This window comes from Cyprinus carpio, chromosome A6 (genome assembly GCF_018340385.1).
Source record: "Cyprinus carpio isolate SPL01 chromosome A6, ASM1834038v1, whole genome shotgun sequence".
NCBI lineage: Eukaryota > Metazoa > Chordata > Actinopteri > Cypriniformes > Cyprinidae > Cyprinus > Cyprinus carpio.
Genome location: NC_056577.1, coordinates 11,442,306 through 11,467,911, shown reverse-complemented (window position 1 = coordinate 11,467,911; position 25,606 = coordinate 11,442,306). Strand labels below are relative to the sequence as shown.

The 25,606-nt window shown below is 36.2% G+C and overlaps 2 protein-coding genes across 2 annotated transcripts in view; one reads left to right on the top strand and one right to left on the bottom strand.

The window, feature by feature from the left end:
• The window catches only part of LOC109054663 (serine/threonine-protein kinase 11-interacting protein-like), a 67,346-nt gene extending 49,590 nt beyond the window's left edge, over positions 1–17,756 (bottom strand). The window contains 15 exon segments of the mRNA XM_042758049.1: positions 3,803–3,913; positions 4,002–4,204; positions 4,670–5,113; positions 9,383–9,464; positions 9,616–9,783; positions 11,895–11,936; positions 12,297–12,386; positions 12,675–12,778; positions 13,333–13,462; positions 15,494–15,565; positions 15,657–15,764; positions 15,860–15,955; positions 16,061–16,135; positions 16,412–16,611; positions 17,385–17,756. Of these exon segments, the coding sequence (XP_042613983.1) occupies positions 3,803–3,913; positions 4,002–4,204; positions 4,670–5,113; positions 9,383–9,464; positions 9,616–9,783; positions 11,895–11,936; positions 12,297–12,386; positions 12,675–12,778; positions 13,333–13,462; positions 15,494–15,565; positions 15,657–15,764; positions 15,860–15,955; positions 16,061–16,135; positions 16,412–16,611; positions 17,385–17,436 (1,977 nt within the window). The 5' untranslated portion in view covers positions 17,437–17,756.
• A 2,040-nt stretch (positions 17,757–19,796) lies between these two features.
• LOC122145283 (insulin-like growth factor-binding protein 2-A) overlaps positions 19,797–25,606 on the top strand; it is a 40,775-nt gene continuing 34,965 nt past the window's right edge. Inside the window, exon 1 of the mRNA XM_042758050.1 lies at positions 19,797–20,333. Coding sequence (XP_042613984.1) covers positions 19,973–20,333 — 361 coding nt within the window. The 5' untranslated portion in view covers positions 19,797–19,972. The remainder of the gene's footprint in view (positions 20,334–25,606) is intronic.

The window sequence follows — 25,606 nt, the reverse complement described above, 5'->3', positions numbered from 1 at the left end:
GGTCTATTTCATAGACCTTCATTTTTTTTAATACTGAATTTAACTTGAATCTCAATACTATTAAACTGACTTTAACATCTCAAGGAGTTTATAAGTTGAAACGGGTGAAAATGTCACAGTGCATGTTAAATAGCTTAAATTAGCCTAACTTGTAGTAACTGAAGACCTTGATTGTATTTTACCATGAAACTAACAATATAAATTGATTGTTTTTAAAATGAACAATTCCTGTATAAAATGAGACAGCAACCTTTATATCAAACTTTTTAAATTGTCCACAGATGAGCAACGCAGAAGGCAGGTTCTGCGCCAGAGCGCACAAAGTGAATGCATACACAATTTTTAAAAGCACGCAAAAATAAATAAATTATGTTTTTGAGAGGAAAAAAAAAATGTCATGTATAAGTCACATTTTATTACATTCAGAAATAATAACGGCAGCCCTAATAATGTTACAATGTACCAACAGGATATTTTTTAGTTCCCCTCACTTTAAAACAAATCCTTTAAATGCAACTATCAGAACAGAACAAGAATTACAAATATATAATTCTAATGGACAAATATAATTGCAGTATATAATAATATAGGCTTAGCTATAAACAAAATAATGATAATAATTTAAAGCAAAACATAAGGTAAGGTTGGGCTTACCTCTTTCATTTGGGACAAATCCAAACGTTTCCATATTCAAAATGTTGAAGCTAAACTATTATTCACTAGGTAAAATAGGCTTTGTTGTTCACATATGTTTTAGTATCGATGGAAAAAAATCATAATGAGCAAAAAATATGCCAAATGTGCTGTTTCCAATGAATATGTGCGCGTGAGGCACCAGCGCGATCAAACAGCTGAAACAGAAAATACTTAATTTTTGGTCACACAGTAAAGGCAAAATTAAAGGCAAAATTCGAAATGCTGAACCGTTCTCATTTCGCTCTGCATATGGAACCTGAAGGATTTTTTTTTCTTTTATTTGCCAAGAACGAATTGAAATGAAAACATTTACCTTTTAATCTGTGTATTTCTGTTTAATAACAATAGCATGCAGAAAGAGCCTTTGTGTAAAGGTCTTTCTTAAAATTTTTGATGCGTAGACTGTAGCCTAAGACTATCCCACGGTTTGAAATTAACTCACTGTAAATTTTCTAATGGTTTTAAGTATGTTCCAATGTTATATTATAATGTTATTGTTTTACTTTGTCGTTTCATCTCCATTTACAAACCAAAATTTTAGTTTGCAACCCATGCCTTTGCGCCACCTGGAGGTAGCTTTGCAAATAACTTTAACACACGACTGACTTGCAGTTAACGCCGTGGCCCTGTGGTGGCGATACACGCAGCGGTATTACCTATTTTGGTTGTCCACCTACTGTTTATATACACAGTGTACATTTACATTCATACAATTCACATTTTGGAAATACTAACATTAAAATTAGATATGAACAGTTTTGTTGTTACTATCAAAAATATTTTTTACACACTGGCAATCAGTAAATACAATGAAATCACATGCAGCATAAATAGGTTAAAAACATCCAGTGAAAAACAATAAATTCAAAGATTAATTTTCTGTCTTAGAGTTTTGTTGTGACACAAACCACTAATCAATAACTAACCAAACGTGGTGCAGTTATTGAAGGTTAAACTGTTATTGCTGTATAACACATAAATCTCTGTAGATAAAAAGTAAGAACATTGTTGAACTGAGAGAGCAAGTTTGAGTGAATGAGACGGCGATTGTGCAAAAGCACGCAAACTGCCTCTATCGCTCCAAACTCTTTGAGTGTCACGACTGACGTCACAGCAAACATCAGTCCCACCAGTTGTTATGCGATTGTGGAACACAATGCAAAATCAACAAAATGCTAAATTGGCCATTTTAACGCATAACTGGTAATTTTGCCACAAAACAGAAACTACAGTTTTCCCTAGACTACAAATGTCGCACTTGATGGCAAATTCTTCTGTCATATGGCATTCTTAATTTCAGGAATATTTTTACTAGTAAAAACACAAATTCTTGATATATCAAAAATGACATAAACAGCAGAAATTAAATTCTTGATATCAAAATTTAATTCCAAATAGCAGAAACTATTACTGATATCTGTAATTGAATTTTCAGAATTATTCAATTACATATCATACATTTGCAACCAGATTTGACTTTAAAGGAGATTCATATTTATATCAACAATTCAGTTTTAACTAGTTAAAGGGGTCATATGACATTGCTAAAAAAAGAACATTATTTTGTGCATTTGGTGTAATGAAATGTGTTTATGCAGTTTAAGGTAAAAAAAAAAACACATTATTTCCCACATACTGTCCAGTATTGTTTCTCCTCTATGCCCTGAATTCTGAAACGCATCAATTTTTACAAAACTCATCGTTCTGAAAAGCGAGGTGTGCTCTGATTGGCCAGCCATACAGTGCGTTGTGATTGGCCGAATACCTCAAGCGTGTGACGGAAATGTTACGCCCCTTACCATACTGTTATGCCGTGTCCCGGTGGTGCAACAAGACAAAAGCAATAAAACCCATTATAAAAAAGACATTTGTTGCATCTAATGGAGACATAATTACGGATTATAATGACTTATACTGTCTTTTTACACGTTGCGTTGCATCACGCCGAGTAAACATAAAACCATGTCTGCATCTGTGATCGGAGAAACGACAAACAGCAAGGGCTACTCTACACAGCTCAAAACTTGCTTTTGAATCGTCAGTGGCAAATTATTTAAATACGAAAACGTACTTACAGGCTGTGAGTCAAGCAGACGGCATTTTAGGCTACCCTTCGCCGCTTTCTACCGCCAGTCTGACAAGCGGGTCTGTGACTAGCGCCGAGAATGGCTGCAGGACCGGATGGCTGCTTGCCTGTGCTGGGTTACCTCAACCACCCACTCCACTTCCCTGTTGCAAGTCGTGTGTTTTTCATGCTGTAGTGATTATGTGCTTATGTTGCTGAGGTGTTTTTTCCTGTTCCCACACTGTACTCCCCACAGGAGCATAGTCTGGGGGTTGTTTTTTTTCTCTCCTCCCCTCCCTCATGTTATGCTGTGTTTCTTCCTCAATTCCCTGTCTTCCTGTCCAGTCTACCCCCTTGTCATATTGTATGTATGGACAGGTTGATGGCTAATTTTGCTGGTACCTGTGACCAGTGACAATAAAGGCTACTACTACTACTACCCTCCCAGATTCAGGAAACAGTCCTTCGTAAAATGTGCAGCAAACATCTAAATATTTGGGTTGAACTGTCCTGAAACAGTGTTGTAAATATGACTTAACCACTGATTTCTAGTTGTGTCCTTTTTTGGAAGGCCAAGCTAAGTATTTTCGCTTTCGCAGCGAAAGGCAGCTTCTCCACGACAGGGCGGTGGCGGCAGAAACAATACTACATTGAGAATCAAAGCTATGCCTTTTTCTTTTTGCGTAAACATTTGGGCGGTGTTATGCAAATCTTCACACACAGTGACGTAGATATGTGGGGGCATGTTTAAACGAGGCATTTTAGGAGGGCGTGGATGAGTCTTAACTTACACAAAGAATATCTCTTTGGGTTCGAGACTTTAGTCTTTGGAACTTTAGATATCTCACCTGTTCACAAATATCTTGTAACACTCCAAAGAGAAAGGAAAACTTGAAATCGCATCATATTGAAATTGAATTTATACTAAAGAAAGGTGGATCCATACAGCCAAACTTGAAATATCGGTTGTACCTTTTAGGATTATATCCCAAGCAATGGTTGATTATGCTTGATTCTATAATGATGAATGATCCTTCTGACCTGTAATGCTTCCTGTGGCTTGTCATCCAACATTATGTAACAACGTTTACATCTTTCACGGCTAATGTACCGTAAGTGGAGCTCCAGGGCTGGGTGAGTCATCTCCATGTTCTATAAAATGTAAGAGAGAGTGTGAAACTAAGACAAATATGCTCCATCATCTTATAGATCCTTATAAAGAGAAAATATGTCATCTGACCTCCACCGTGCAGATGGCCTCAGTGGTCACGACACCTTGCAAACTGTCTAGTTCCACACGTTTTATAACACACCCCTGGTGCATGTCTACTTCCAGCAGGCAACCCTGCCGCACTCGTAGGAAAAGCGGTTCAGAGGTCCTTTTCTGATCTCTCTCCACATCCTCTAAGAGCAGCCCCACCAGCATTGGTCTGCACAGGTCCACTGTTAAAAAAAATTGTAATGATGAAAAAAAAGTTCTGACCACAAACTAGACAGGTTATAGGACATTGAGGAAATAGAGATGTATCAAGAATTTTTAGGTGAGTACCAGATCTTTTTGTCATTATAAATACATAAAACAATATGTACAGAAACAAAGTGCTGGTGTTTCTGTGTATGGTAATCAGAGTTGAAGAAACTATTTTAAAAGTGTAGCTTGCAAATTTGAAGTAGTTAAACAACAGTCAAGCTACTGAAAATAAACAAAAAAGTAGCCAACTGCAAGTTACTTAAGAATACACAACTGTTCAACAGTTTTGGATAAGTAAGATTTTTTTATTTTAATAAAAACTTTTATTATACATTAGTGAAGACTGATAGTGGATGGTACTATAATAACAGTTTAAATATCAGTATGTAAAGTATATTTATCAGTATCAATGTATCCCTAGGAAGGAACAGACAGACCTCCCCTATCATCATCTTCTTCTGCTGGAGGTTTTGGGTCAGAGTAGGCCTCAGTTGTAGCTTGAGTGTTTCCTAGACTCATCTCAAGAGTTGATTCTGTGTTTGGGGGGCTGTTGCCTGTATACTGCAAGGTGGACTCTGTCTCAGGCTGCAGGTCTGTGCTCTCCATCTCTTCTTTGTCCACTTCCTCTTTCAGTTCAGAGGACAGCAGCGGAGGAGGGAGCAATTCCAGACTAGTTGGAGGTGTGTTCATTTTAAGCAGGGGGGATGGAGGTGTACAGCGGCACTTGGAGTTCACTTCATTGGTTACACTCTCCACTACTGGGAAAGCTGGGTTTACTGGAGTATCATCAAGATGATGCTGGTAGCGTAGCCAGTCCTCCCCTAACTGCTCTCAAAAACTGTCCATTCTCTCAATTTCCTCCTTATGGGGGAGGAAAATATCTGAAAAGAAAGAAAAATTTCACATGAGAAGCGTAATACATATGCTTGTTAAATAAACAAGCTTGTCAATTCATTTTAACTGTAAACGTTATCATTGAAAAGAGTGAACTTTAAAATGCTCTGTGAAGAGTTAAAGGGATAGTTCACTGAAAAAAATTAATATTTGCAAAATCATTTACCCACCATCATGTAATTCCAAACCTGTAAGACTTTCTTCTGCTGAACACAAAAGTAGAACTAGAAAAATGTTGGTAACCAAACAATTTTGGCTCGCAAATCACTAGCCCGACGTCCCAGGGATATTGTGTTTTCCATTCGGGCTACCAAAATGTATCACCGCCCTGTCCAACGGGCTATCTTGAACAGTGACATAAAATTCCTTCCTTGAATTGCATTGTTCACTAGCTTGTAAGGGTAAAACGTATCATAGTTGATCGTTTGCACGTGTTTCACGTTTACACTTGGCATTAACATGCGATCACCGTGATCCGATCAAGTAGAGATCTGATCAGGCGATTCTCTGCAGACTTACAGGTGCTGGTAATATAATTAGAATATCATCAAAAAGTTGATTTATTTCATTAATTCCATTCAAAAAGTGAAACTTGTATATTATATTCATTCATTACACACAGACTGATATATTTCAAATGTTTATTTCTTTTAATTTTGATGATTATAACTGACAACTAAGGAAAATCCCAAATTCAGTATCTCTGAAAATTAGAATATAACTTAAGACCGATACAAAGAAAGGATTTTTAGAAATCTTGGCCAACTAAAAAGTATAAAAATGAAAAGTATGAGCATGTACAGCACTCAATACTTAGTTGGGGCTCCTTTTGCCTGAATTACTGCAGCAATGCGGCGTAGCATGGAGTTGATCAGTCTGTTGCACTGCTCAGGTGTTATGAGAGCCCAGGTTGCTATGATAGTGACCTTCAGCTCTTCTGCATTGTTGGGTCTGGCATATCACATCTTCCTCTTCACAATACTTAGATTTTCTATGGGGTTAAGGTCAGGCGTGTTTGCTGGCCAATTAAGAACAGGGATACAATGGTCCTTAAACCAGGTACTGGAAGCTTTGGCACTGTGTGCAGGTGCCAAGTCCTGTTGGAAAATGAAATCTGCATCTCCATAAAGTTGGTCAGCAGCAGGAAGCATGAAGTTCTAAAACTTCCTGGTATACGGTTGTGTTGACCTTGGACCTCAGAAAACACAGTTGACCAACACCAGCAGATGACATGGCACCGCAAACCATCACTGACTGTGCAAACTTTACACTGGACCTCAAGCAACGTGGATTGTGTGCCTCTCCTCTCTTCCTCCAGACTCTGGGACCCTGATATCCAAAGGAAATGCAAAATTTACTTTCATCAGAGCACATACTTACATAACTTTGGACTACTCAGCAGCAGTCCCGTCCTTTTTGAAGTGAGACGGCTGTCTGTTGTTCAAGAGTGGCTTGACACAAGGAATGCGACAGCTGAAACCCATGTTTTGCATATGTCTTTGTGTAGTGGTTCTTAAAGCACTGACTCCAGCTGCAGTCCACGCTTTGTGAATCTCCCCCACATTTTTGAATGGGTTTTGTTTCACAATCCTCTCCAGGGTGCGGTTATCCCTATTGCTTGTACACTTTTTTCTATCACATCTTTTCCTTCCCTTCGCCTCTCTATTAATGTTTTTGGACACAGAGCTCTGTGAACAGCCATCCTCTTTTGCAATGACCTTTTGTGTCTTGCCCTCCTTGTGCAAGGTGTCAATGGTCGTCTTTTGGACAACTGTCAATTCAGCAGTCTTCCCCATGATTGTGTAGCCTACAGAAGTAGACTGAGAGACCATTTAAAGGCTTTGCAGGTGTTTTGAGTTAATTAACTGATTAGAGTGTGGCACCAGGTGTCTTCAAAATTGAACCTTTTCACAATATTCTAATTTTCTGAGATACTGAATTTGGGATTTTCCTTAGTTGTCAGTTATAAACATCAAAATTAAAAGAAATAAACATTTGAAATATATCAGTCTGTGTGAAATGAATAAATATAATATACAAGTTTCACTTTTTGAATGGAATTAGTGAAATAAATCAACTTTTTGATGGTATTCTAATTATATGACCAGCACCTGTATTTAAATATTGCGCGGGAAAGACAGATCCGATCGGTTATCCAGATAGAAATGTCAGTTGATGTTGCCAAGTGTAAATACGCTGTGCTCTGATTGACTGATCCGACCTGCTTGATCGGATCACGGTGATCGCATGTAAATGCCAAGTGTAAACGCAGACTAAGTTTTGCTGATTTTAACATTCAAGTGTTTTAAACCATTCACACGCATTCAGAGCTGTGCGCATTCATTCAAAGCGCACACAGAGAGCCGCGTTTCAGACCATGCGCATACACAGAATTGATTCCTCTTTTGCATATCCTTGATTCTTAATGAACACATACACAACAGAAATATCTCAAAATAACTGTCTCGGCAAGTATTCTCGTAAACACAGTCGGTTATGTCTAAAGTGAATGTAAACAGCGGTGAAAGAAATCTCAAGTGCATCACTGAATTGGATTCATGCATTCGGTCTTAAAGAGGCAGCAGCCTATTGTTCCATTAGTGGCACCTGCTGTCAGAGAGTGACATTTGCGTCTCGTTCACAAAGCTAAAATCAGACCATTCTGTTTTTGCTTCAAATTTCAAAATTATACAATCTAATTGCAATCTAAATAAAATATATTTAGCATCTTTGTTTGGATCATGATTAAAATGCAGTGGATGCCTCTGATTTTAAATGGAAAAAGCACAGCCAAAGCCTTAGTTTGTTTATATGAAGAGATTTATTTTATTTGATTTTATTTAATTATTTGATTTGGGATTTGTTAAAAAAAATTCAAGTTAGTTTTATTATTTGACATATTTCAATTTCACAAAAAAATGTGCAGTATTTTTTGGAGAAATAATAAAAGGACACCTTTTCATTCATAATTTGTCTTTAATCTCATTTAATCTCAAAATTTTATTGTGAAATCAGTATCGTGAACAGTACATTCCTATATGCTACTAGTTTTTGCTGTGGTATCAAAGAAGTATTCTGTTATTTAAATAATAAAGAACCATTTTTTTTTTGTTCATCTGCAAAATGAACTGATCTGTTACTCAAAATCTGATGTGATAATGCAATATTATTCCAGTCGTGGGTTTTGTGATCCGTCGCACCCCTACTCTCTTGACTTGTTATTTGAAGAAAAAAAAAACAATCACTGAAGTTTTAATCATGCTGATTTGTCTGCAGTGAAGTTCAGCCGATGTCTTTTTTCTATTTTTTTTTTTTATTCGGGCTACTTAAATAAATTTCGGGCTACCCAAATCTGAAGAATGTCTGCCCGAAGGGCTACTAGCGATTTTGAAATTTTGGGAGCCCTGCCTTTACATGCATTCAAAACAAAACACTGGCTACGTTTACATGCACAATTTTTGGTTCAATCGGACTAAATTCATTCCGATTGATGAATCTGAATGTAGTGTTTACATGAACTCTAAATAAAGTGATCGGGTTAATGTACACGTTTATATGTCACAAGTTTCAAATTGGAATTGATTTTTCTTTTGAGATGCGCACACTACACAAATATAGAGTTTCTCATTGTTTGCACATAATAACCAATCTCCTACTTGGTTTCTCTATTTGTTTTAAACAGCAGAATTAACATTTATCTATTTATGGACAAATATAGACTACATATAAACCACTGTGCCGTGCTGCTCATATTTATCACGTCGTAAAAATCCCCCTCCCCTCCCCTCGCCCCGCAAAACGGGTTGCCTGTGGATGAGCATCCAAAACAAGGACTGGTGGAAGGTTGTTCTGCTCCACTTCACAGTTGCCGAGTGTAAGGATTTACACAACACTTTATTCAAAAGGAAGAGCCGTTCGTTCCACGCGTCATATGTCATTATGCTATTTCTGTGTCATTGCACATGCACATGCATTTCAAACCGATCAAGTGTTTACATGTGCTCTCAATCGTATTAGAAAAGGAATAAACCACCCCCTTCAATCCGATCAAAATTTCATTCAGATCGAGCTCAATCGGATCGATTAAGGAGTTTACATGAAGGCTTTTCAATCCGATTGAGCCATCAATCCGATTACAAATGGATTATTTGGTTGCATGTAAACATAGCCACTGAGAGTTTTGTGACAGAATTTCCATTTTTGGGTGAACTATCCCTTTTAAGGCTTGTTCATCACATAAGTCATGTGTTCATCACCTTGTAACGCAGACTGCACTCTGACCTCATGGTCTGTGTCACTGGGCTCTGAGATACTGGCTCTCCTCACCTTTACCTTGTTCTGCTAATGGCAAGAATTTGCACTTCATGTCATGCATCAGATCTTATTAACATTTTTAAGGTGGCGTCACATCACTCCATCAACAGTCATGTTCATTTAGTTTAACAGTGTAGCACAAAAACGTTTGGGCAGATACTAAACATGTACTTACTCTGTGTTTCCTCTTTCGAACTCGGGTCACTCCTGATGTGCTTACAGTCACACTGTCAGTCATGTCCCCGCCTCCACTGGACACTTCCTGCTCTCCTTGGTCAGGTGCCATATAAACTTGAGAAGTGTGGGAGGTCTGACCAACCAGCTGTCCGGGCTTGGGTAAGATCTTTGGAGAAAAAATAAATAACACACATATATATATATATATATATATATATATATATATATATATATATATATATATATATATATATATATATATATATATATATTTAATTAAATAATTAAGGAGCCACAGAACTTAAATATTGACATTAAATCTCACACACACACACACACACACACACACACACACACACACACACACACACACACACACACACATATATATATATATATATATATATAAACAAAATTATATTTTTTCTTAGGATACATTTTGAGTTTGGCCAATACAAAACTCACAATATGTGTGAAAATGGAATGAGTTAATTAACATCTTTCCACCATGAGTCCACATAAAGCTATTTGTAATAAAACCGATATGAACCAACAGATATGTGTCCAACATGGCTAAATATTTTTGAAAATTCAAAGTAGTTATTTTTATTTATTTACATTATTTACAATATTAGTTTTCTCTATTAATTACTACAGTTAATAACAATGAATTTAATATCTTATGAGATTGTCAAAATTAGTGACATTGCTGTAGTAACATAACCATTCATGTTAGATTTATGTTTGACCTTGGTCTGTGTTGGCATGCAAGACATTTGAAATACAAAAAATGATTTAGCCCTATTGTGAAAAATAAATAAATAAATAAATAAATAAATAATAATAATAATAAAATAAATAAATAAAATAATAATATATTCATTATACAGTATGAACAATGGGTGTCACTGTCACATGCAGTCAGTGAAGCATTATTGACCTAAGTGAATGTCATCTTTGGCCTGTACTTGTGTTAAGGAAGCATTGAAGAAAAAACAAAGGGAAAGAGAGAGAGAAAGAAAGAGAGAGAGAGGGAGGGAGAGAGAGAGCATGAGTATGTGAAAAAACACAGTTGCACAGTCATTGCTAAGTCATGTGTCATGTGAGTGCTGATGTCATGGACCCCAAACTGTTTTTCTGCAATGTGTTGAGACTAATTTTTTGCATTTCAGATGAGCTTCTCTGTCTGAAACACAACAATCAGTAAAGACCTTTCTGAAGACATTCTGTGTCTTTTGCCACTGAACACATGAATTTCATGTAAACTGTTTCATTTTAACAGAAAGGATCTTGAATTTTGCTAATGTAAACAATCCTGAAAAAAACAAAACAAAAAAAAAAACAATCTGTAACAATTCCACCATCCTTGATTGCAGAATTTTACCACTATATTTAAAGCAACACTATGTAACTTTTTCTGTGTTCAAAATGTGCATGTAATAAGTAAGTACATCACAAATGAATCTACAAAACCAACTTTTTGTCTTATCCCAAGTCACTACGGTACATTTATAAGTGATTATTTTTGGACTATTGTAGCCAGTTCGGGTTGTCACCGCTGCAGAGTAACACATACAGTACCTGCGTGAATCACCATAGACATAAACTTGGAGAAGTAGCTCTGGTTAGAACGTTCTTCCGCGGGATGCGTGCAGTTCCGTTTATTAACCGCTAGAGCGCCACAATTTACAGAGTGTTGCTTTAAGACTTTGTTGCCATTGAAGGACATGAAACTGTTCTAAATCCTTTTCGATGTAAATGTGGGGAAAAGTACAGAAAATGTAGCAACTCTGACCTATAGGCATAAATGTGTTTTATTTTTTGACAGCAAAACTTAGTGGCTACCTCTTTCACACCAGGATGCATTCCATACAGAGTCCCTTAAAATGTTTTCATATCAGTGAAAGATTAAAAAAATCAGAAACGTATTCAATTTATTTATTATTATTATTTAAAATCACATGATTCATTAAACATCTGTGATTAACTGTTAAATGTGATTCATTTAATACTTTATTTTTTATTTTATTTTTTTATCATCAGCTGTTGTGATTAAACATTCATTAAAGACTAGATGTCATTGTGATTGTTGGGCTATGCCTGCAGCCATATGAAGTTTAAACACCACTTGGTCAGAGGAAATAAAGCGCTTTGTTGCCCACTATTCTACTGTAAATTAAAAGCAGATTTGCCTCCCACAATACAGCATGAATTACATGAGAAACAAGTAGAGATGAATGACCTGAGATGGCACATTAAGTAACATTTGATACCCACCAGCTGATCAGACTGGGACAGAGGGGTGCCATCCAGCTGGAGCTGAAACGCAAGCAGACATTAAAACTTCAGCTTACAACTCTAAAACATCTGCAGAACAGCGAGAAAGATCTACAAGCAAACATCTCACTATTACTTTTAAAAATGATATCAGAAAAAATGTGGAACTGGCACCTCCCTGTGGTAGCTATGATAAACATGAATACAATCAATGTATATTATTTAGACATACTGTAGTTGGTCATTTAAAAAATCAATAGAGACTGCTTCATATTTTTCAATGCCACATCATATAACCTGATCATACTGTACTGTACTGTACAGCTTTAACATGAGGACCAATTAAAATAATGACTTGGATGTGCACTGTTTATAGCTGTTCGCAAACAAAGAAAGACTCACCCCTTGGAAAACAGCTCGTGCAGAGAGGTGGTGGATAGTCGATGCCCTGTGTGTCTTTTGAAAATACAAAGGGTTTCCTTCCAAAGTTAACTGAAAAAAGATCAGAAAACAGTCAAGGTGATATATAGGAGAAGGCAAAAGAAAATCACATCTTCACATCTTGACATAATCACATTCTTCAGAGGAAAATATTCATGATCCAGTTGGCTGAGCTAGAAATACAAATGTGTCATTATGATCCTCATCAAGGCCAAATTTGTAACTATGGCGTCATAAAAATGCTGAGACTACAATCTGGGATTAAGGATAATCACTTTTCGATAACTGAAAAAAGCAGTTTAAGCTAAGCTTTACGTAGGCAAGGCGGGTTTATCTTACTGTATTAAGATTATGAAGGAGGGACAGAGGTGCCAACTGAGAATGCTCCATAAGAAGGTTATAAACCAGGTCAAGAGACTGAAGTGATGACAACTGCTCCACCCCTACATTTAGGAAGATACATTTAAATTAGATTAATTTTTATTTTAGTAAACTAACTGTTTATTCAAACTAATCACAGTTTGTTAAACTATTAAAAGACAAACAAATGATTGCATCACATATACAGTATTTTGCAATCAAGAGTTCTTACAAATTGTAGATATTAAATACAAAATTGTTTTAAAAATATGCAGTGTACAAAATATTAACGAATTTCTTTATATAATATATAATAAAGACTATGCTGTCGTTTTGAAACTCAAAAACGTTCTATTCATTTTTCGATTTTTGTTTAAAGTAATTTCTTTCAAAATGTTCTTAAACATTTCAAAAAGCCAACATGTGTCAACTAAAAAGCTCAAAATAATTTCAACATTTAATTGTGATAGAGAAAACAAAAACAAAAACAAAACAAAGAACAACAATATTGAAGAAATGTTCTGTAAAGATCCAAAGTGGAGAATAATAGGTTAAAAGGTGGCATTTTACAATGTTCTTCCCAATGATAATATAGTCACAGTAATTCAGCACTGGAATACAATCATGGAAAACTTACCACTGATAGTTTCCAGTTCATTGTTTCTAAGGATCAAGGTTGTGAGTTTGGCTTGGGCACTGAGGCCCAGAACAGGTGCTTTCTGGAGGTTGTTATAGGCTAAATTCAGATGCTCCAGTTCAGTAAGAGGCTTGATGGAGACAGAAAATGTATGAATAAATTCACTCTGTCCTATCATTTAACATACCGTTAATCTAGGGGGCCCCCTGAAACAGTTGATTGTGACATAATGCATGAGAATTTGTATTGGGTGTGAAATGGTATCCCATCACAGATGTAGACAGAAAAGGTAAAAATAAATTCACACTATTTTTATTTTGCCCAATTTAGCCCTTTTTAAAGACTTCCCATCTACAAACCCGATTCCAAAAAAGTAGGGACACTGTACAAATTGAGTAAAAAAAGGAATGGAATAATTTACAAATCTCATAAACTTATATTTTATTCACAATAGAATATAGATAACATATCAAATGTTGAAAGTGAGACATTTTGAAATGTCATGCCAAATATTGGCTCATTTTGGATTTCATGAGAGCTATACATTCCAAAAAAGTTGGGACAGGTAGCAATAAAAGGCCGGAAAAGTTAAATGTACATATACGGAACAGCTGGAGGACTAATTTGCAACTTATTAGGTCAATTGGTAACATGACTGGGTATAAAAAGAGCCAGAGTGGCAGTGTCTCTCAGAAGTCAAGATGGGCAGAGGATCACCAATTCCCTCAATGCTGCGGCAAAAAATAGTGGAGCAATATCAGAAAGGAGTTTTTCAGAGAAAAATTGCAAAGAGTTTGAAATTATCATCATCTACATTGCATAATATCATCCAAAGATTCAGAGAATCTGGAACAATCTTTGTGCGTAAGGGTCAAGGCCGGAAAACAATACTGGATGCCCGTGATCTTCGGGCCCTTAGACGGCACTGCATCACATACAGGAATGCTACTGTAATGGAATTCACAACATGGGCTCAGGAATACTTCCAGAAAACATTGTCGATGAACACAATCCACCGTGCCATTCGGCGTTGCTTGCTAAATCTCTATAGGTCAAAAAAGAAGTCATATCTAAACATGATCCAGAAGCGCAGGCGTTTTCTCTGGGCCAAGGCTCATTTAAAATGGACTGTGGCAAAGTGGAAAACTGTTCTGTGGTCAGACGAAACAAAATTTGAAGTTCTTTTTGGAAAACTGGTATGCCATGTCATCCGGACTAAAGAGGACAAGGACAACCCAAGTTGTTATCAGCGCTCAGTTCAGAAGCCTGCATCTCTGATGGTAAGGGGTTGCATGAGTGCGTGTGGCATGGGCAGCTTACACATCTGGAAAGGCACCATCAATGCTGAGAGGTATATCCAAGTTCTAGAACAACATATGCTCCCTTTCGTCTCTTTCAGGGAAGACCTTGCATTTTCCAACATGACAATGCCAGACCACATACTGCATCAATTACAATATCATGGCTGCGTAGAAGGAGGATCCGGGTACTGAAATGGCCAGCCTGCAGTCTACATCCTTTACCCATAGAAAACATTTGGCGCATCATAAAGTGGAAGATGCGAAAAAGAAGACCTTAGACAGTTGAGCAACTAGAAGCCTGTATTAGACAAGAATGGGACAACATTCCTATTCCTAAACTTGAGCAACTTGTCTCCTCTGTCTCCAGATGTTTGCAGGCTGTTATGAAAAGGAGAGGGGATGCCACACAGTGGTAAACATGGCCTTGTCCCTACTTTTTTGAGATGTGTTGATGCCATGAAATTTAAAATCAACTTATTTTTCCCTTAAAATTATACACTTTCTCAGTTTAAACATTTAATGTCATCTATGTTGTATTCTGAATAAAATATTGAAATGTGAAACTTCCACATCATTGCATTCTGTTATATTCACAAATTGTACAGTGTTCCAACTTTTTGGGAATCGGGTTTGTACCAACCATTCCGTGATTGTTTACTATTTTTGCTAATTTGATTATACGTTCAGTTATCAACAAGCGTGTAGAACTCTGTTTAACATGATATTACATATTTTTTTCACACACATCCACAGATTTTCCTTCAAATTCATAAAGAAAATGAGCAAGAAATGCAAAATAAATTCTGTCTAATACTTGTCATGAGCAAATAAATAAATAAAATTGAACAAAAGCAACCTACCTTCAAAAATTCAGCACAATCTTGGATCTTGTTGTGGCTCAAGTCAAGCCACTTTAGGACATTTAGCAGACTCTAAAACAATTTAGAAAACTGTTACATGCAGATTCCAATATATGTTACTCTATTTGACATAATTCATAAGTTTAAAACAGGAGCTTCTTACTAGTGACTCGTCAAGAAGGGAAATGGAATTGTAACTGAAATTAAGGGTATGAAGTTCTAACCAAGGTAAAGCTGAGATGAGATCTCCTCCACACAGAGAGAGAAGCTCCTATTAAACACACACATAACAGTTACTTTTTTTATGTATACAAACATGGTTAAGTTTATAGTCACTGTGCCAATGCTTGTTGGAGCAAAAATGACCTCTAGAGAACTGACACCTTTTGAGCAAGTGAAGACTTCCAGCTGAGAATACACTCCTCTAAGACCTTCCAGACAATGAGGAGGAATACGCTTGAGCTAAATAGGAAGATGAATCAAACAAAAAGCAACATTTAGGACAACATGGCAGAATAAAAGCAACAAACATAATTGAATGAATTCGGTTAGTTTGTTCTGAAATACCTCTAAGTGTTTGAGGGACTTGAAGAGGAAGATTTTCACAACATACTGTAGTTTCACGCCAGGTGGATTTACAAGCTATTTTACAGACACATATGATCAGATCATTGCAGCTCAGTGTATTGGACTGGCAAATTATGATGCATTTCAATACACAAAAGAGATAAAAAAATAAAGGGTTAATCAGGACACTTTGAGGAAGTCAGAAAATCATCTTAATCGAAGATGATATACAAAAATGTAGTACTAATTAATATGGAATAATTTTTTCCTCAGACTATCAAAATCAAGCTGTACTCCTAATAAATTTGGAATTTCATAGACACATCAAAGCATCATCAGAACCTTTAGTACCTTGAGTGATACTGTCTTCTGCAGCATGTCAAAGAGGAACTAGACTTCCAGAGGGGCAGTGTCTGCTGGGTGGGACGGAAGGGCCAGAAAACCATGCTGATGTGTTCGTGAGAGAAGATGCCGCTCGAAGAGTTGTGTCAGGTGCTGTAAACATCCCACCTGCAGAGTGAGAGTACTGGAATCATCCAGTACCGAGTCACCTATAAAGAGAGCAGCGAGAACATAAGGCATAGCTTGAGCATGCGAAGCATCCTCAAACATATGCAAAAGTGCTCTCAGATTTTATTGACTTTATCTCTGTCAACGTGCAAACATAATCTTTGTGCATTATTTTGTATAGCAGTGTCCACATTAGCAGTTGGATATAGGGAGTACATTGCTTTATCCCCATGTCTTCAACATAAAGAGAATAGCATTCAATTCTCAAGTTGCACTTAATCCTACTCAATCTAAATCCAAACCTTGAAAAACTGTAGATGAGTGACTGTGGACAACTTCTTTGTTACACTTTTTGCTGTGTGGGTTTTTAATTTTTTTATTTTCCCCCTGGAACTGGGCCTAGTGAAACTGCTTTAATATACAATGCTAAAATTAAAATACTGCTTTTATACCATTATTTCACAGTAACGTGGCAAGTCTGTGTACAACCGTTAACTGGCTAGCCTGAGTGGATGACATCCTAAAAAGGGTGAAACATATTATATTAACAGAAAATTATTGCAAGCAAAAAGGGAATTATTATAATCTAATTATCATAAATAACATATTTATAATTGCAATAAAGACAGAACAGTAATTTGGGTAATAAAATAGGCTTATAAAACTAGATGTAGGTGAATAGAGGGTGCATTGCACAACCAAACATTCCTCACACTGTTTCTCAACTGTAAATACATGCAAGCCGGGTGCCATCTCTTCCTATTTCAGTTATGTTTACAACTAACAGCGAGAAAGCAATATTAATTATTTTTACCATTATAAAAGATATGAGCACATAAATTCAGGTATCCAGACATGCTCCACATATTAAAATTTTCAATTACAATATGCTTACACCGGCACTTAATTTTAATCTTAACCGAAAACTGGCAACTCTTTCTGACGTTCCAAAAATGAGGGTTGGTGAATATCTGTTCTCATGAGATGCGCTAAAACATATCTTATGCTCCAAGAAATACGTGACCCATAGCTTCAAATATCGGTACATCCGGTTTTAAACCGGCATTGGGATTCATGGAATTAGGTAAATTCAATTCCCTGTCACATTTGTTGATATCCTGATAGTCGTCAAATGATCTTGTTTCTTAAAGGTACGGCGCCCGAAGAAGCCAAACAAGTGAATATTTAACTAAGCGCGCCCTCCTGCGTCTTTCACGTACACAATAAAAAGAAAAACAAAAGAAAACAAACAGAAAGAGAGCATTTATTAAGGCGAGCCGTTTAAAGACCTGAAAATGTTAAATAAACTATCCCTTAAGACTTAAACTGTGATTTTTTTTGTTTATTAATGAAAAATCCTTTTTCTGTGTTAATTGCCCTCACTGGTGGATATCACAGTCAAAACTCTTATCTCGTTGACATCCATTTTTTCAATAGCCTAAAATGCAAATCTACTTGCCTTACCAACCTGATTGTGTAACTGCTGTTTTTATGGTAGACATGTAACGTGCAACTATGCTTGTTCTCTCTTTGCCTTATGTCCACACTGGCTAAAAATCTACTCTTATTATCTTGGAAATCAAACAACCTCAGGAAACAGTATTCCAAAGTACACACTATAGTGTGCACTTACAGAATCCAATAAGTAGCCTATTTAAACATATATGTTTAATATAGCTTAAAGTCACACATATCCAAATCTACTTATATTTGAACATTATCTCCATTAAGATAATGTTGATTCTGATGATAGTTTATTAGATACAAACAAAAATCACTGTGTTAGACACATAAATCGCTCTCTTTGGGAAACCAGTTTAAACCAGGCCAAACATTATGCCTTTTATTTATTATATCTGACCTTCAGAATAGGCCTATTTTTTTCTTAAATCTCTAATATAAAATCACTGAAATGCCTTGTATCTTAATGTGAAAAGTTTCTCTAACCAATTTCCACAGTGGAGTATGCCATATAGACGTTCCTCTGGGCACTTGTTTACTCAGAAAAGTCCTTGATGGAGAACTGCACTTAACCAACTAGAGATACTGTGGCTTATAGCCCTCAAAATCTTAGAGAAACCCAGACACTTTACAAACTCTGGGTACACAGACATGGGTTATGAATATGTGGGTCTCCAGTTGGATTCTTTAAAAAAAAAAAAAAAAAAAAAAGAAGACATATGAGGTTCTGCATAAACACTCCTGCTTCATCACAACACCCACATGACCTGACATTTCAAAAGTCCCCTTTCTCCATCAAAAATCTCCAAGGTGAAAAGGAAGCTTGCCAACCAGAAATACATAAAATGCCATGAAATCAGAGGGCACCCACAACGAAAAATAATCCTCATTTATATCCGCTGTAGCTATAGGTCTCACATGGAGCAGCTATTTTTGTACCCTTAAATAAACAACGATTAGTCTCAGAGGGGAACAGAGTGTGCTGGGCTTTGCTCAGGACGGGTTAATGGTTGTTTGGTTGGTAAGCATGATACCTCGACTCCTGGCCCCTGCAATCAATAGGCAACAGAGAGATTACATTCAGCCAGTCCTATAAGTACATGAAGGACCACTGACATTTAATTTTAATATGCACAGAGTTATAACCATGACTACAATGGCACAAAATAGTTTGCTTATGTTTATTCACTATATCAGTGAATAAACATAATGCTGAGATACTTAATGCCAACTACAGCCCAGACAGAACAGACATGTGAGGGACACTTCACTGACCACTATCTCTCTCCACGCCAGTCATTTTAGAATGGACTCAAAGATTATAAATTAATCTTTTTTTCATAACATATTCAATAAATATGACCATACTGCACATATTTAGCCTATGTGCATTTTTTGTAGTGCGTGCCTTAATTGTCAGATGAGAACAGGCTCCCCCTGTTGAAAATAAATAAATAATTTTAATATCTTAAATTCCCCTTGTATTTCAAGAATTCAATTTTATTAAGCCATTTAATTTATCAAGAGCCTGCTGGTTTAGCTTAGCTCAGGAATTCTCTCAATGCCTGTTGGAGCTAAACATGACTTTCTTACTCCAGCTGCTATAAGCACTTTTATTTAATGACAGTCTTAACATTACACATTAAAAAGTTACGATTCAAATATTTATTCTAAAATATATGTTCTGAAATTGAGGCAGAACACAGGACTAACATAAACACAAACGACCAAAGGCGCTGACACTGTAGTCCTTTTGAGGATTTGTTTGACAAAGCTGCAGCCCGCCTGTCATCTCCTGTGATGTCAGCAGCATATGAACTCTGATAGAAGCCCACAGCAGCCTCAGTTAGCCGTCACCTGTCCGCTTACACTTCTTTATCTTTTCTTCATACCTGCATAAGTTAGTCCTCCGATTCTCAGAGTTTCTGCATCGTGGACACGATGCTTTTCTACGGGAGTTGCAGTTTGCTGCTGGCACTGGTGACTTTTCACGGAGCCGCTCGTTCGGAAATGGTGTTCCGTTGTCCGAGCTGCACTGCGGAGCGCCAGGCGGGTTGCCCGATTCTCACGGAGACGTGTGCTGAGATTGTTCGCGAGCCGGGCTGCGGCTGCTGTCCAGTGTGTGCCCGGCAAGAGGGCGAGCTGTGCGGCGTTTACTCACCAAGATGCTCCAGCGGTCTGCGGTGTTACCCCAAGCCGGATTCGGAGTTGCCCCTGGAACAGCTGGTTCAAGGTTTCGGGAGATGTGGACGTAAAGTGGACACTGAGCCCACAGGAAGCGCAGAGCCTCGGGAAGTCAGCGGTAAGTTATTTAAATGGTTTACAGGCTATAGGCTAAGTGATTTAAATTTATGATTTGTTGCAGTAGCCAATCTACCTAAAGTGAGCTATAATATGAGATTTTAATAATTTTCCTCTTCCTGCTAGCCTACATAATGATAACAAATCGATTTAGTAGGCTTAAAGTTTCCGTTAACATTTTAGAATGTGCTGTGTTTGATTATTATTTTTATTCCTTTTGAACAATTGATGAAAAACGCATTTCAATATGTAATAGTGACAGAAGGCATTACATTAGATTTTTTTAATAACATATGAAAAAAAGTACAAATATTTAATAAAATACTATTTGTCCTTGACAAAATGAACGATATAGGCTAGCCTATATATCTTTTCACAAAAGTTTTCTATTCTGTGTTTTGCTGATACTGCGGTTCTACTGCAAATTATCAGCAGTCATCGATAAAAGACTTGATTAATTGGTTGGAGCTCGATATCAGTTGAGTGAGCCTTCTCTACAAAAGACAGCCCACATATTTTAACAGCCTTTAGGCACTTGTAGCAGTCTGAAGTCTATGTTTATAGTTTTGTCTCTGAAATTAAACATTAGGTGAAGAAGGAAAAAATTAAATAAAAAGAAATCGTTTTCTGGAGAACTAGGGAGTAGGCTACATGGAATGCAATAGTGATAGCAAGACGGATTTTGGGCTTTGACCCTGTCCTGCAGTAGGCCTACATTTATCAAATTGTGTGCGTGTGTGTGTTTGTGTGTGTGTGTGTGTGAGAGAGAGAGAGAGAGAGAGAGAGGATGGGTCTATACAGGAGGACGGGTCTCGACCAAGAACAAGCAGTGGCGCCTTTAGGAAAATTTTAATTGGGTAGCCAGATGGGTCCAGTAAAAATGTTAAGGTGGCACGCCAAAAGTAATTTTAAAATAGTGCTTTGTCTTAATAATATATCACTTGCTGCATATTCATATATGCACTAATTACATAGCCTAGGTAAATAAATAGCCTACATATGAAATAAATTATGATTATGGGATTATTGAGTTTTTAGTGCGAAACAACACAAAAACGGTCGGAAATAGCATTAAATAAAAAAAAAAAAAATCATAATAATTTAAAAATTAAAAAAATCGAAAGAATTTATGGCGGGGCTGGGAAGGTTAGCACAGTTTGCACCAAAAATATGCATGCAAAAGTTTCTCAGTCAGATATTTGCGGAGTGGATGATTTTTAACATACCAACCTCATTGGGGTAATTTATCTTGAGCAAAGAGAGAGAGAGAGAGAGAGAGAGAGAGAGAGAGAGAGAGAGAGAGAGAGAGAGAGAGAGAAGTAAATGTAAATTTAATTATTGTAGCCTCACCTAGTGTTGGACTGATGCATGTATGTATAGGCTACCTGTATTTGTATATGTAGATAGCCTGTGTATATATACCTGTATATGTGGGATTTGGGATCATAGCCTATCAGGTTTAAGGGTCTCTGTGATTTACATCTCTGAGGCTCAAACAATTTTAGGGAAGAAAATTATTATTATTATTTTAAAAAGGTCTCCAGAACTTAGCACTTTAGGTGCCTGGTCAAGTGGCTAAAGAGGGCTTTAGTCCTACACTTGGGATGAGGAGTCTGCTTTTCGACTCCATGATAAATTTTTTTACAATTTTAGAACTTTTGATCATGAATATTGATGATGAAGCAGTTCCAAGTGCTTTTAAACAGAAAATAAGTTTAGACTACATTGGCCAAATTCCTAAATATATCGATTATTAGTTATTAGTGTGAGTGAATTGGATCGCATAGTTTGGAATCGTTTACAAAAGAATTAGTTTGAATTGGATTGCAAAACATCAAAATGTTTTTTTATTTTTTTTTTATTTTTTACTGTAGTGAATGTGTGTTTGTTAAATGCTACTAAAGGCTCCTCCACAGGTCTGCAAAAAAAAAAAAAAAAAAAAAAAAAAAAAAAAAAAAAAAGCACAGTTTTATCAATATATCTGTCGTAACAGACTTTCAAAACAGGCCTGATTTATATCTGTAGTACAAAGTGTTCATGAACCGTGCAAATACTGCATCTCCACGTCCTGTGCTGGTGTTGTTAAAATAGTGGCACCAACATGCTGGATTGTACAGCACTGTCTTGGTAAACGTGGCCAAAAAGCTGTCGATAAAAACAAACATTTTTGGACTGTCTGTGGGCAAATGTTCGTGCCCAGTGTGAATAGGTCCATAGGAATCCATTGTTTTTGTTTAAAAATCTTGAACATTCATAGCGAATATTTGATCTTGGTTCTTTGAAGCTCTACACAAGGGCTCTCCAAATCCTGTTGTGGCAGAGGGCATGTTTTCTGGTGAAAGACAGGAAAACATACACTTCCTGCGAATGACGAGTGTAGCTGTTTAACACCATCTGCCTCACTTAACATTGTCGTGACTTCAAGAGTCCACTTACACTTACTTACACTTACCAACTACTCCATCTTTTCTCCTTTTACTAAATATTTATTGATTTACATTTACATTTAGCAGACGCTTTTATCCAGACTTACAAATGAGGACAATGGAAGCGATCAAAATCAACAAGAGAGCAATAATATGCAAGTGCTATAACAAGTCTCAGTTAGTTAAATGCAGTACACGTAGAAAGTTTTTTTATATAATAAATAAAAAGAAAACAGATAGAATAGAAAAAGAATAGAGCAAGCTAGTGTTAGAGGCCTTTTTTTTGCATTTGTTAATTGTATAATGAATAAAAAGAAAAAAAAAAACATATAGAATACAAGATTAGAGTTTTTTTTTTTTTTTTAAGAAAACAATCAGTTAGTGAATGAATAGCGTGCAAGTCTTTTTTAAAATAATATAATTAAAATAGAGAGTGCTAGAGTAAGAGGGTCAAATACTGATATAAAAGTCTGTGAAAGTGATTTTGTTCCTCTTTGGGATAGCACAATAAAAAGCGATGTTCACTTGCAGAACGCAAGCTTCTAGAGGGCACATAAGTCTGAAGTAATGAATTTAGGTAAAGGGGTGCAGAGCCAGTGGTGGTTTTGTAAACAAACATTAATGCCTTGAATTTTATGCGAGCAGCTATTGGTAGCCAGTGCATATTGATTTTCACAAAAACAGACCAAGAAAAAACAATAATTTTGTTGAATAACTGCAATTTAGAAAACATACAATATAATAAGAGGTATGTGTGGAAAAAAACATGATGAATATTCCATTGCACATAAATATTCAAATATAACTATGTCTAATTGTTTAAGGATTTATGAATGATAAAGTTCCATATGAATTCTAATCTTCAGAAATTTAATTAAATTGAGCAGTATTTAGAAACTGAGAGAGGATTATCAATTTATTCATTCTTTATTAGATGACAGAGAAATTAAAGAGAAAATAAAGCAACTTTTAAAAAAATATTTTGAAATCAGTGATGCTGTGATGTTCATCTCATTATCTTATTGGAAGGGGCAAAGGCAGTACAGAACACAAAGACATGACTGAAAATTATCAGAAGGAAATGCATTTGCTGTTGTTGTTGTTGATGATTATGTTATTTATTTATTTTAACATTAATTTACAAGACAAGAACGCCTTGATCTTTATCATATGCAACCATACAAACGAAACCCTGTGATAGACTCCAGCATCCCCCTGACCCTACATGCGTATTAGAAAATGGATGGATGAATGGATGGATACATGGATATATGGATGGTTGGATATCACAAAATCCATCAGAATTACAAGTACTCAACTCAAGAGCAGGCACGTGTCATAAACACACTGGTGTGTAACACACACAGTTTTACTGTTTACTGCATTTTATTATTCTAAAAAAGAGATGGCCACTGGTATTGCAATGAATGAGAAAAAGAAATTTGACTTTTCAACAAATGCCCTTGCTCTCAAGTTATCTAAATAGTTTGGTAGTCTGAAATTGCCAAAATTAAGACACTTATAAAGCCACCCTTATTAAACATATAATGATGAGGATAAATGAAGAGTCTACAAAATCGTGGAAAGATGGAAATTTATCAGAGATGACTGGATAATAAATACTGTATAGGGTTTTTAATAAGATTAATTGGTAGTAACATCTACACCACCGAAGTCATAAATATAAATTAATAAAATATCTTTATTAGTACTTACATGCTTTAAATAAAATAACATAAAAATATCAGTTTAAGCATGTCATTGTTCGTTTACAATTATAAATCATTACAATCATAAACACAATTGTAAATGTTATAATAATATTGACCCCCATTTTTGCATTTTCAAATTTTTTTATTATTTTCATTGAAGTTATTTATTAAAGAGAGTTAATAAAAAATAAATAAGAACAATTCACCCATTCATTTACAATATAACCAATATTTTCAGGTTTCATTAAGTTATCGACAGGGCAGGGTGAAACAGAGAATGGTAACAGGCAAACAGACAGAGAACAGTAAAGAACAGGGCTGGACGGATTGACAAGGCAAAAATGTCACAAGACAGCAGTCAAAGGGAGAATTACAGTTTTTTTCAATTGCTTAAGCACAATTTTGAAAACAGGGCCCAGTTTTTCAAACCCCTTCACACAATTAGCACAACACAACACCAAAGTAGCACAACACCATAGATAATTTGCAAAATGGAACACTTTTGTAAAAACTATACAATGTCTTATAAAAACCTTATTTTGTTGTCATAACATAAACACAACCATCATATGGTCTGAGTCTGTTTGAATCAGTTAAACACTCCTGTGCTCAACCTAAAACACTTTTAACATTTACACAGAGAAAGTGTAAAAATAAATTCACCAACACCACATGACACCAATTGTGCAGATTAATGAAAATATTAATTTTATGTACTCAAGTCAGACAATACTGAACATTTCAACAAAACATTCATAAAACATTTTCCAGTTTTCATACAGTATTACTGAACGTACCATTGTACTGTAAGCTTAAAGTAATACTGTAACATAAATTTCATATCCAGTTCAGTACCAAATAAAAAAATAAAATAAAAACCTAAACATCTTTCCGCCTAGCTGGATCTGGCCACAGGGCCTCATCAATGTCACAGGCAACATGGGAAGAATCGTTTGGAGTGACGAATCCACCCTTATATGGATGCTGCTTCAATTTGATCACATGCTTCCTCCATAGCTTGAATGAGGGCCATCTGGACATAGGGCTGGAGATCATAAACCTTCCACCGCCATGCTGAGAAGAACTCCTCAAAGGGGTTTAGGAAGGGGGAGTATGGTGGAAGGTGGGTGTTGGTG